At 40.7% G+C, this 13,922-nt stretch overlaps 1 protein-coding gene across 2 annotated transcripts in view; it reads right to left on the bottom strand.

The window, feature by feature from the left end:
• Positions 1–13,922, bottom strand: part of GPC6 (glypican 6) — a 763,526-nt gene that overhangs the window by 13,121 nt on the left and 736,483 nt on the right. For both annotated transcript variants that reach the window (XM_064645997.1, XM_064645998.1), the window contains one exon: positions 2,651–2,787. In XM_064645997.1, coding sequence (XP_064502067.1) covers positions 2,651–2,787 — 137 coding nt within the window. The remainder of the gene's footprint in view (positions 1–2,650; positions 2,788–13,922) is intronic.

The following is a 13,922-nucleotide window of genomic DNA, read 5'->3' as shown; positions in this document are numbered from 1 at the left end:
CATAATGTCTGTCTGGCAATTCAAAGTTTCTAATTCTTTATTCCATAACAGACTCTGATAAAAATCCAGCAATAATTTCCTTTAGCAACAGTAGCCAACACCATGTTTTCTCCTTACTTACAGTATTAATGTCTAGGAAAATGGGAGATGGCTAAATTTCCTTTTTTTCTATCATAGGCTGTTGCCATATTCTCTGGAATTTAATATGCAGCTCTTCATATAGCACAGAGATGCTTATGACAGCTGTGACATATGACACAGTGAACAAATTTATACATATATGAATATTGGTCAGATTTTGCCATGCTCTTTCTTGTGAAATAATATTTGGTATCAGATACTAATCAGTCTGAACAAGGAAACCTTTATGTTTTAGGTTTTTTTTAATGCTGCAGTAAATGTCCTTGCTCACCACCCAAGAGGTGATTTTGCATCTAAAGCTAGTTATTTTCAATACTATTTTCAATATTATTTCATATACAGGCCATGGCATTCTGTGGCATTTCTCTGATTCATCACTATTGCCTTCACCTGAAGCATTTATTGAATTCTGTTACTAAGCCTGTGACTATACATTTCCTTTGTGAATGGATATTAAACAGAAACTGGGCAGAGGAGCAATGGCTGGATGTGCTGAAATCATATTTTCAGGTGATGTTTTGAAGCTGTGATTCTACATCCAATGAAATGTCTGAGTTCACTTATCAAGGCACATTATTGACAGAGGATAGCTCTTCTCAATGGCTCCAGAACATTAATCTCAGCAGAAATCATGAAAATAACCAGGCTTCTCATAAGATAAATACTGCAAAAGAAGGCTGAAAACCTGCAGGCATAAAATGCACCTCCATAACTCTCAACAAATGTGGAAGCTGTGCGAGAGACTTCAGTGCAGAAGCAGAAGAGAGCTGAAAAGTTTTGGCTAGATGTGGTACAAACACTAGTACTGGTCATAGAAACTAGCAGGGATAGAGAGATATTAGTGGGTTTGACTGCTCTTTTGTAGAAAGAGTGGCATATATCTTTTATTGATACATGCATCCTGATGTGACTAACGGCATCCAGCTCGGATGCCTGGAAACCCTGCTTAACTACTGCAGTGCACAAGCCTGGGCTCATGGCTTTCAAAGCTCACTAACAAGAAGAGATAACATAAAGAAAGACAAAATCCACATTTTTATTTGTCTTTTCACACTGTTCCTTTGTGATGAATCCTGTAATAGCCAGACACTCCTCCTAGTTGTGTTTCTCCGAATCCCCAGGGGCTCTCCCTAGATCTGGGACTTAGGAACTAAGTAATGACTCGTGCTTTTGGGCAGATTTGTTCACATGCATCCCAAGGTGGATTCAAGAGGCTAGCAGCATCCCAAACAGCCCTCTTCTCTTGTCTGCAAAATGAATTTTTTTAAATGTTACATAGTAAGACTAGGAAAGAATGGTATGCATTCAGTGTGAAACCTCCCCCTGTAAACTGTGCTCCTTATCAAAATGATTAGATGGTGAGATGATGGGGTGGGTGCAATCTATCTAAGTATCTGTCCACCCATCCATCCATGTAAAATGACATTGAGCAGGTTTGTAAGATTTTTCCTGTGTTGTTTTATTTTCACTGAGTTTTTATATTTTATGTGTTTGTCTTATTTTTCCCCTTTTTTTTTTGTTTTGTTTGGTTTGTTTTGTTTTTTTTTTTTTTTTTTTTTTTTAAATTGGTTGTCTGGTTGTTTTTTCTTATTATCTCATTTTTATATTATTTCTTCGTATGTATTGTCAGGAAAAGGAAAATAAGATTCCAGTCCCTGAGTGACAAAAGGTATCACTGCTCTCCAGATTCAGCTGTTACCAGACACTCAAACCTCTCCACTCCTCGCGTCTACCCAAAGGCACAGGCTACTGCTGCAGACCTGAAAGCAGACTGTCCCCAGTGTGGTCCCTGAGCCAATTCCTTTATCTCTCAGCAAGGATAATCAGATCCTCTCCACTGTTAGGTGATGAATCTACACTGGGACCTTTGGAGACACCTGATCATCTGCTGGCTCCAGGTCTACCGCAGCCAGGGCCAAGCAAACTTCAAAATTATAACTCACAGAAAACTCATCACAAACAAGGGCAGATGACTACAGTTATCTCTGATGAAGTAGTATAAGGTAAAATCTTTGACACAAGATAAGTAGGAGTGCTACATTTATTCTCTGCTTGTTGTTTTTCAGGCTTTTTTTTCTCCAGTAAATATCCCTAAGCTTTGCTAGCCAATAGGAAATGGAGCCAAAATTCCAATTTCTATTTCATCCCAATATGACATCCCGAGAGTGCAATTGCTTCACAAGCTGTCAGTCCCAACACAGGGATGCTAAATGGACCTAAAGAGCTCTTTGAAATCTCAGTATAAATTATCCTTCTGGAGCCGAACCAATGCACATTTTCTGTGTTCACATGCTGACAAACTGTGCACATTTACCCTGACTCACACTCCGGCTTTAATGTCACTTTGACAATAAGTAATCTTGGCTACAAGCTGTGTGTGGACAATTACTCGTTCTACTCATTTCTGTTTCACTCTCATAAACAGTTTTCTGAAATACCCCCAGCTTCATGATTGCTTCAGGCCAGATGGGGATTTGGACCAAGTGTGGTGGAGAGGGGTCCACCTCACCTTGCCTTGGTGTGGCCATTCCAGCAGTCCTCCTCGACTGACGGACCGGCTGTCACTCGCTCATCCTTGCAGATTGTGTAGGGTAATGTTGACCAGAACTTTTTAGAGAGCTTTAGCTTTTCTTTAATATCTGTTACCTGATTAAAACACAACAAGAGGGAAAACAGATTAAAAACATCAGCCACCTTAACTATAATGTTAAACAATACATTGTTTAGGTTTGTAATGGTGATGATGGTGAAGGTTAAAAGGGCTAAAGGTGCTAAAACTTAATTGCCTGTATTTAAAAGCAAGACACTGAGCATTGAGTTCAGAACGTACAAACAATCAAAGTCACCTTTTTCCACAGGCAAGACATTAATAAAAACATGTTGCATCTTGCTCTTCCTAGTCTCCATTTGTCTAAGGTTTTCTAAATATGCATCTTTTCAAGAATTAATATGCCTCACAGTTTGCTGAATGTGAATTCAGTTAAACAGTGTACATCAGACAAAATATCTCACCCACCAACTTGGTCACATCTTAAAAAAATATTATATAGAGAGCTCCATGCATGGGTTCTAAAAAAAATGCTGCAGTGCTGAGCTGATGTTGAACTGATTTAAGATACGCAGTCTGAATACATTGCAGTACATTTAGATCTCAGCAACAGTGAGAAGCCTGTGTATACACATTCATGCAGAGAGTATATCCTTCTTTGGTGTTAGGTGTAGATAAATATCTGTTGCTGGATACAGAATCCGCATGCAAGGAATGTTAGGGCAATATCTAAACAGTTTCTTTACCTTATAAATTCCTCGAACAATAATTTAATTTGGCATTATTCAGGCAACAAGCAGGAACAAACTGAATTTCCAGCATCAACTTAAAAAATAAATGCTCCGACTAAAATTTTATCAGTCCTTGTTTTGTGTTTGGTATACTAGAGTGGAAAAATCTACAAGAATAGATGGAAAAAACAACAAAGGACAGACTACAAAGGATGAATGCTGCCACTGTTGTTCTTATGGAAACATGCATTTCACATTAAATTGTTATAGGCTTTAGGGGAGCTTGTTGAATAGCTTTTAAAGGAAATCGCTAAGCTTTGTTCTTTAAAAAACCAAGAAATAAAATCTCTCTATTCTTCCATTCAGTTTTGAGATTGTCTTTTAGGTTGTTGAGGTACAATATTGTACTTGGCTATTTATCTTTTTTATCTTTTGTTCTCAGGACATGATAGCTCTCCAAGCAAATGGCCCATGCTGCTTTGCCATGCTTAAACTCTGTGGAATGTCACTTTATAAGCCAAGAGATAGAAACAGCCGAGGATGTTATTTCAGAAGCACAGTCTGAATTTTCATCTATAAAAAAATAAGTAGGACAGTATTTGGCTGTATGGGTTGTTGACGGTGTTTCTTGCCGTGATAGACACCTGATAAATCTCCTCCACACCCCTCGCCAAGCTCCAGTTCCTTTGTTTTCACATAAGATACTAGTAGCATTTGCAAGCCTTGAAAGTCTCAGTGGGGAGCCCTGTCAAGCCAAAAATTAAGTTCCAGTTTACAGGCTGTGGGCAAGCCTTTGGCAGAAAGTGGAGATGGTCTCAGGATGCCTGTCATGTCTGATGTCTTTGGTCCATGGGACCAGGGTTTTTGGGCGGACAGCAGCCCCTCTTCTTCCTCTTCTGCCCATGCTGAGGGTAAAAACTGCCCAGTTGGGACTGAGACAACTAACCAGCACAAGCAACTCAGTGAAACTGTCCATTGTTGACAGTGTGTAAATTTCTGCTAAGATACAGTGTGGATAAAGAAATCCTATAGAAAACACATGGAGGAGAGTTTATAGGGAGTAGGGTCCATTCATGTAAGCTTGATGACTGTGAGAGTCAAAGGGATAGATTTTTATTGCTTGTGCCTAGATAACTATTTACACAACCAATCTGATTGATATTGGTGGTGAATAATTAACTTTCAGAGCTTGCTGGAAGTTACTCTAAATATTGAAAACTCAGATGTTTTAGAGTTACATTCAGATTTTGACCGTAATCAAATTAAAACTGGTGCTGTAGGACTTGCAAACTTCTGTTTTGAACCACAAGTTATTCAACACCTATTGGAAAGTTATTTCCCCCCCGGCCCTCCTAAGGACTGCAATTTGGAGTCCAAACCTTTCATTTTCCTAGAAGCCAGCAAAAGAATGGAGAGAGATTCTCACAGCTCACATGCTGCACATGCTTTCCAGATATTGTCTCAAAATCAAAATGAGGGCTCCCATTCCCCAATTACTTTCAAAGATATTAAATGAGGTTTGCATATGCTATGGTGTTAAATTTCCTAACAGTATTTTTTTCATTTGTGTTACAGAAGTACACCTGATAAAGTAATATGGTCTTTACTCAGGATTGTTGGTAAATGACAACTAATTAAATCTCAGAGACATCCTCCTGAGGTGTCATTCTCATTTTAGTGCCTCGGGCAAATGAGACATTTGCATGACTCACAAAAAGCATCAATAGTAAAAATGACTACAGCTTAGAGAAAGGTTCTCATTTGCAGCCTCTCTACATGCCTTCAATTCAGGTGCATTTTAACAGTTTTTTATCACCTTCAGATATTTCCCTTCACAGCTATCCCCCACTGCCCACCTCCCCTATTGCATTATTTCACCATGGAGCTTTAAACAACTTGTGTGGACTCAGCCCTCGAAGTCTTGCCCTTTCCTGCTGTCTGACCGAACCTCTGTCAACCCTCAGCTTTTGGCAGTGGACTTTACATATCTACCTAAGTGGTTTCTTGAACCTCATCCTGAAATTTTCTGGAAGTGCAATATGGTGACTGATGGCTTTGAAAAAGGGATTCTGAACACTGATTGATTCATCTCCTCTTTCAGGGAGTAGCCTGATGGCCACGTTCTCTTCTGTATGATGAATGTTCAGGCAGGCAATGACTTTGGAATACTTTTAATTTAACTTTAAGTGCAGAATAGATTTAGGTGATGTAATGCCTGCCATGACATGTAAAACTTTCTGGTTTTCGGAGGTTTCAGTTCCAGGATCTTGTCAACCATGACCACAGAAATTTTCTTATTAGTCCCTATGGTTACGTATGTTCCTCTGTACACTGTTATGATTACCACCAGCACTTAAAAAAATATGTAACAGATGTACAGACCCTTGGAAATGAGATAAAAACCACTAAGGATTCCGTTAACATTGCTTGCTTGTGATTTACGAATTCAGACTACTGTATTCCCCTGGTGACCTGTGGCCTTGTAAATGATTCCTTGGTATTTCCTATTCTTTGAATTAAATGTTAACTTTCAAGCTTGGTTAGAAATCTGTGGAAACATTAAACATGAGACATATGTAATTTTAATATTTTACATATTTTCTTTCGGCTTTCTCTAGCAGAGATTTATAGGGATTAAGACAGCTGGATCTCCTTGGCTGCAGTTAGCCTAACTTTCCCTTGTTATCTTCTTGACATAACCCTGATATTATATTGAAATATCTTTTTTTTTTCAGCTACTCTGAAGGCATGAAACTTGTTTTGGATCAAGAAAAATAAGAAAAAAGATATAGCAAGAGCCAAGCAAAGAGTTACATCTTTAATTTATTTAGAGATATAGAGAAATGGATATTAAAATAGTCTCACCTTGATCTATAATTGCTAACAGAAATAAGGCATTACCGTGTAAGTGAAAAAAGTTAAATGTTTGCATCATTCGTAAAGAGAAATTTATATCCAGAGTTACAGGAATGGTATAGTTACATGCCCTAAACTGAGAAATACAGTTGATTTCTTTTTTCTGCCACTGACTTCTTAGGCAACCAAATCAGTCACGTAGGTCACGCAATTCCTCATCAGAACTTGGAAGGGCATCCATGAGTTCAGTTCCTGTCCTACCAACATGGGCTCAGTTATAAGGTAAATAAAGCTGACCAATGTTTCTGTCTTCTTTACTCACCTTGCACTCCAAAGTAATGAAGCGACCTAAAAAGCAAGCCTGTCACTTTAGTAGGAATCAGACCTTAGCATTGTTTGGTTTATGTCAGGGCATCTGGGTAAATAGAAAGACTGACAAGAAGAATTCAAAAAAGCATTGGAAATACCATGCAAGACTAAAAGTGAGATGACTAAAAGTCCTCCTCTGGCAAGTCCATGTCTTATTCCTTCCAGATTTGTCATCTCCACCAATATAATCTCTACTCTCACGGATAGACGAATATCACAAGATGCTAAAATAGTGTTCAAAGATGGTGAAATGCATCCAAACCTGACACAGGTTCAATGCAATAAATGAAATCAAATACTCTGGAATCTTCTTTTTGTTAAGAAGAAATGATGCTCATTAACATCCTTTTCTTCTTCCTGGTGTTTTTGCATTGTATTTTTTTTTCTTGTTTAGTCTGCAATTTGGAAAGATTTCCTTATTGAAATGCAAGCAGAATATTCATCTTGCCTTTCTGTCAATACCTTCTGCCTGTGGATGCTCAGAAACAACTTGATTCAAAGCCCCAGTGAGAGTCAAGCCTTTATGACCTGGAAAAATGTACAGACGTTTCTGGTTGTTCACTGGACGCTGTTTCTCTGGTGTGTCAGGGTGCCGTTCTGGTTGCTGCACCATGGGTTGGTTATCTGGCGGCATAGACACTTGGAAGATGTTTCAAGTGGATGTTTGTGACAAAGTAATGCCAGGGACTTCAGGGTCTGTATGTAAAATGTATCCTAGCAGTGTGTCACACTGACAGAACAGCTACAGACAGCGAGTACAAAGCAGCCTGGCATTTTGTCTCAGAGAACAGACATGAAAGCAGCCATCACAAACCACGTTCACATCTGTGTAGTTTCTTTAGTCACTTACTCCTTTGCCCTTTAATTCACAAGCAGCATTTAACTAATGACACTTCTTTATTCTACATTATTTCCAGGTGAAAAACTAGACAGTTTTCTACTGCCTGCTCCTTGCTTTCCCCTGGAACTGCCTAAGACACCCAGCCATGCACCCAGCACCCTTGCAGTCCTTATTAAAAATGATGTAGCCCTTAGACAATTGTGGGCAACTGGATAACGGATTTATGGATAGGGTGCTTGACCACCTGAGCCACATGTGGGCTTGTAAAGAGCATGCCCTTCATTGTGGATGTGGCCAGGTAGGAAGAACAAACAGATCATCACCATCTGATTTACGTTCCGCCGTACCAGCAGAAAACTGCACTGGACTTTCATACATCGATTTATGTCCATTAGAGATTTAATCTGAAAGCATTCTAAGACTAATGGCCAACAGTTTGTTTAGAAGGACTAGGTCAGCAAGAACATATATATACTGTTTCTAACTGTTATGTTTAGGTATCTGCTACACGTGTGCATCACAGTCAGGGTAAGAATCATATGTCACAAGCAGCTAAGTACAGGATGGCTGGGTATTTTAATTGACACACAATATTACTTGCAAAATGAGCTTAACGCAAAGCAATTAACTTGGACCTGTAAGTTTTAGGGGCTGTCCCTTGAGAAAGATGGGTCTCCTGTATGTCCTTTGTTATATCTGCCATCTTCATATAGGTGTCTCTGAGGTACTAGGCACTTATAAATAAGCAGCTGAACTGGGCTTCCTCTATCTCACCCAGCTATTTAACTAAAGAGGATCTCTCTAAGGTTTTTTTAAAGGCACCTTCATTTCTCCACTGATTAGATGTAGGGAGCTTAGGCACATATTTTTGTTTAGAACGGCTCATTAGATGCCCAAAATTTCAATGCACATTAGGTACCTCGGAGAGGGTGACCTGCTTCGATTAGAAAACAAGCGAAGCAGAACTTTATTTGCTCTGTGTGGAGATTACTTTTTCATACATTATGTATTTCCATACTTTCTCACAAAATAAATTTAAATGCCAAGCAGTTGCCGAACCACCTCGCACTTGATGGTGTATTATTTTCAGCCTTTTTAAAAAGTGAAGCGCATGTCACATGGATTAAACAGGATTTGAGCATCGCATCGCCCCAGCTGCCAGGGAGCACCCTGGATTTTGGGGGGCCCTCGAGATGGCAGTGTTGCTCAGTCTTTTTGCTGCTGTCAGTCCCCCCACCTGCACACCCGCTGTGTTTCCCAGAGAATAAGACCGTAGATTGTTTCGCTGAATATAAAACTGACAACCCTGTTATTTTAAACTTGAAAGTGACAGGCTGTTAATGAAGTCTGCCAGTGCCAAGGTTAACCAAAGGTTTATTTTCCCTACAAAACATTAAGGCTGTGGTTCTAAAAAGGGGGCTGTGAAATTTTACGGTTATTGATACTTTCTCAGGGCATAGAAGTTCTGAGAATTTCACCCAGGTCTTTTTGTGCAACAAATGTTTTTTGGTTTTCTGCCTCTTTTTTTTTTTTTTTTTTTTTTAATTTAACTTTGTGACTTTAAATGGTCCGGAGCTTTACCAATAACTGCCTGCTCATGATTCATCTTTCTGCACAGAAAAACAGATGACAGCTCTTCTAATCAAGAACTAACACTGAATCCCAGTTATAAAGCACAAATGGGCGCTTGGGTAATTTGTGAAATAAAACAAATGAGCTAGGCGACTTTCCAAAGCAAGACTTTTCTCACCAGAGTATTTTAAAGTGAAATGAGGGGATTTTTTGCTGTCATTGTCTCTAAGAGCTGTCCACATCTTTGATGGGGAAAAAGTTAGGGCCTTTAACAACAGTAAAGAACACCTGTCAACCCTACCAAAAACTCAGACTAACTGATATGTAACTTCAGAGAGCTTCAGAGAGCTAGAGCTCCCATACTAATAGTCCTACACTTATGTATCTAAGTCACAGCATAGTCCATAGCAACCTGGCACTGATTCACTTCTAGTGAGTTTCTAGCACCACTCAGGATGCCTGGAGCAACCTGGGCAAGTCTCCTATAGTTTGTGATTTATATGTGACCATCCAGTGTGCTGTCTTGGATGACCTAGCTGAATTTTGTTTCATTCAGCTTTAAGCTGAAACAGGCATTTTAAAACAATCCAGATTGCCTATTGATTGTTTTGTAAGGAAAATAATTTACAGGTCTGCATGAATGCTGACATGTGCTTGTAGAAGTCTTCTTGTCATCTGTGGCCTGCAAATGCTTGCGCCATGCCACATGTTTGCTGGCTCCAGCGGCAAGTGCCCCTGTAAGGGGCTAGACAGTCACTGTTCAGAGCCGACAGCCTTGTGGTCAGAAATTATACCAGTTAAACAAGCATGTGACTTTGGCATTGCTATCTTTCCGTGTCTAAACTCTCACCTGGAGATCTTACTTTCAGCAGCCTCCATAGCTTTGCAGAGAGTATAAAGTTATTCATATTATCAAATGGAGTCTACTTTTTTAATAAAAACACTGACATTATTGGTTACAGGCAGGTAGAGCCTGACACCAAACCCTTCCCACATTCAACATTTATTTTGGCTGGGGAGAAAGGAAGGGCAGGAGTCTGTCAAATGTCACCTAAAACTCTATTCCTTTCCATAAAAGTGTCCATTTACCCTCCAGACTTGGATGACCAGTAAATAAAAACATTGCTTTTGGAAAGTAGAAGCTACTGAAAACATCAGTGCCTTGAATTGGAAATCTGTAGGACCTGAAGCAACTTTCCCCTTCCCTGAAATACCTAGAAGCAGTGCTAAAAAGCTGGTCTATAAATCTGATTCAAGCAAATCCAAAGCACTCAGAGGAATCAGCTTTTTATTGCAGATAAGTATAAAAGTAGCAACAGAAATATGCTGGAATCTTAAAGATAAAATGCCAGAGGCTGTTCTGTGGCAAGGCTAAGCTCTTAAGCACTGATTTTTCTGAACAGTCCTTCATCTCTCCAAGCAAAAATGTTAATAGCTAATGTAAACAATTACTGATAGAGCATTTCGAGCTTACACAGACTTTCATTTGTCCTGGAAATGTTCATCTGGTACTATTAGTGGAGTGGCTGTTTCTTCTCTTAAAACTCAAGGGTTTACAAGGAACTGCATGTGTTACAGCAAATAAGGAGTTCAAGCCTCCGAACAGCTGTGAGAAGCGTATGATTTCAAAGGACATCAAGAGCTGAGATATGTCCTTTCATAAAGAGGAAGGATAATTGTACTTCATACTTCAAGTAGCCTTACATTTAACTTCATTTCTTCTAGTAGTTACTTCTTGACATGGCTTCATTGCCTTCCAAAATGAAGAAGCTTTCAGTGGACTCTCAATGCCTCAAAATAACTCAAGAATCAGCAATAAGATTTTGGCTACCCTGGCAGCAATTTCTGGGCTTCTGACCTTCCTCTCTCTCAACAATGGGTGGCATAATCAGCTGTTTATCCAGAGCAGACGGAGCCGTGGAGAAGAGGCTGTGTTAAGGTGCCCAAAAGTACAGAAAGAAAAGAAATATGTAAAGTCAGAGTATGCAAGTGAGAGTTTTGATGAAGGATCCAGCTTAAGCTTTTGAAATTACGGTACACTATCATAAAATATTTGAGATATTTTCCACACAATGTGAAAAAACACGCCTGGAGTTCAGGATTCTTTTGCATTGTGCATTTTTTCAGAGCCAAACAAACCTTGTTTTTGAGAGAGTTTAGGTATAAAAGCACCTGCTCTTCCATGACTGGCTTTCTTATGCTGCAGAGCAATTAATTGTTTAGGTAATCACACTACAGTACCTTTCTTGACCCATAGGACAAGGGAGAATGGCTTCAAACTGAAAGGTCGTAGGTACAGATCAAATGTTGGGAAGAAATTTTTCACTGTGAGGGTGGTGAGCCCCTGGGTCAGGTTGCCTAGCGAAGCTACGGATGCCTCAACCATAGTATTCAAGTATTCAAGGTCAGGTTGGATGGGGCTCTGAGCAACCTGGTCTAGTGGAAGGTGTCCGTGCCCACAGCAGGGTGGGTAGGAATTAGATGGTCTTTAAGGTCCCTTTCACCCCAAACCATTTATGAGTCTACGATTCTATTACTAAACACTAATTTTAAGGTTATTGGAAAGTTGTTCCCTTGTTTTCCATTTGAGCTCCTACGAGAGAAACAAACACAAACCTCCTTCCCTCAGAGCTCGTGTTTTGCCGCCGGGGTGCCACTCCCGCTCCCCCGCGCCCAGAGGATGGGCAGCTGGGGGACCGTCCTCCTTGGGTTCCCCCGGGAGCGGGCAGGTACCGCGCCCTTCCGTGCCCGCCGGGTGCAGTTTGCCAGGGCCGACAGCAGGGAACGGCCTCTGCTCCAGCCTGAACTGGGAAGGGATGAGGATGGGAGCGGGGAGGGGGGGAGGGGAAGGGGCTGCACGGGAGGCGCGGGGCAGCGGGGAGGGCTGGGCAGCCCGGCCCGGCGCTCATCGCCCTCTGCCCACCGCGGAATACAGACCCTCTTATCCCAGAGAGAGCTCCAGGCCCCTCAGGCTGAGCCCGAGGCGGAGCGGCTGTGGAAAGTAAGGCATTAGAGCTGACACAGTGCGCATCTCCACATCATAACCTGGAATAACGTTTTATGGGAACACCCCAAACTTGCAGCTGCACCACGCAAACTCTCGCTTCATCTAACATCACGATTTATTCCATCCAGAATTAATGCCTGGTAGATTCCCTCCCCTAGCACCTCTGGTTGCTGGTCATTCTGCTTAACTGGAACTAGAGCTTGGTTTCAATGGCCTGGATATTTGCCTTCTGGATTATTTTAATCCATATATACAAATCTTCATTATTGCAAGTGGTGAATATATACAATGGGGAAAGAATTAAGTCAGTGTGGAAGCTTTGTGGCATTGCATGTGCTTATTGTAGGGACATGGAGTTTTTTTGTTTTTTTTCATGGCCAGATTTTCTTTCCAGACTCTCCAAGAAGGTGCACAATTTCACTTTCAGAGTTGCTTCAAAAGAGACTATTCAATAAACTGGTGTTATATAATATGCAAATATAATTAGTTAAAACATCTAAGTCCAAAATGAAACTCACAAAATATTTAGAATGAAAACAACAGTGTTTTCAGACGCAGAAAGGTTTTTAAAAAGACATTAGGCTCAGCAGAGAAAGTGCTTATCAGGAAAACAATCAGAGTCAGAGAGAGCCTTGTACTGTCAATCTGCTGTGTCAATAAACTAATGGCTTTCATTGCCTTCCTGCTGAACAGGGGGAGCTGATGTGGACTGATGTGAAGTTGCATTCTCTTGTCCTTTCCGGATAAAGTACCCTAGTTACTGGATCCTCACAGAACAACTTCCTAAGGGCTTCCAGAGACTCAGACAGATGCAGGCAGGATGCATAGAGGTTGTGTATGGGTCCAGCTACTGCTGGTGCTCAAGGATCACTCTAAGAGAGGGAGGAAATTTAAGTCCAGATTGAAGTACAGCAAAGTAGTGAGGTGTTCTCATAAGATTTTATCCTAAAGCAGTAAAAATCTAATGAGACTAATCAATTTCCTGTTTTCTGCCATGACTGGGTGGAAAGTCCTGAATTTAAACATTCTTGAAAGATTGGTGCTCAATCTAATCCTGAATCAGGAAATGGACACCTTCTAGCTTTTGGTTAACTTTGAAGCTAAAAGTGCTAGCAGATATACATATCTGGAGTCTTGAGTCTGAGCCTCATGACTCAGTGAGCAGTATGAATTCAAGGTGCACAGCTCACCTCTGCCACAAATTCAATACACTCTGCAAAACCATTTGTGGAATCTAATCTGGACAATTTAAAGAGCAAACACGGATGGATAAGAATGAGCACAGTTGCCAGCACTTCAGGCATACTGTGTGAATCTGAATGAGAAGGTGTCTGTCCCAAAGAGTTTTTATTCCAAATAGAAAAAGGGAGAGCAGAAAGGAATACCCCATATATATGAATAACCATACACAAAGAAAATTACTTGAAACCAGACTGTCACTGGGTAAGCAAAATATTACCCCTACATTTCTAGCGTCTTCTTAGAATCATAGAATCATAGAATCATAGAATCGATCGGGTTGGAAAAGACCTCCGAGATCATCGAGTCCAACCCTTGGTCCAAATCCAGTCCATTTACTAGATCATGGCACTCAGTGCCACGTCCAATCTGTGTTTAAAAATCTCCAGGGATGGTGAATCCACCACCTCTCTGGGCAGCCCATTCCAATGCCTGATCACTCTCTCTGTAAAGAATTTTCTCCTGATATCCAACTTAAATTTCCCCTGGCGGAGCTTAAGCCCGTGCCCCCTTGTCCTATTGCTGAGTGCCTGAGAGAAGAGACCAACCCCCACCTGGCTAGAACTTCCCTTTAGGTAGTTATAGACGGTGATGAGGTCACTTCTGAGCCTCCTTTTC

This window comes from Pseudopipra pipra, chromosome 2, assembly GCF_036250125.1.
Source record: "Pseudopipra pipra isolate bDixPip1 chromosome 2, bDixPip1.hap1, whole genome shotgun sequence".
NCBI lineage: Eukaryota > Metazoa > Chordata > Aves > Passeriformes > Pipridae > Pseudopipra > Pseudopipra pipra.
The sequence above is the reverse complement of the archived record's forward strand: the minus strand, read 5'-3'. Positions and strand labels throughout refer to the sequence as shown.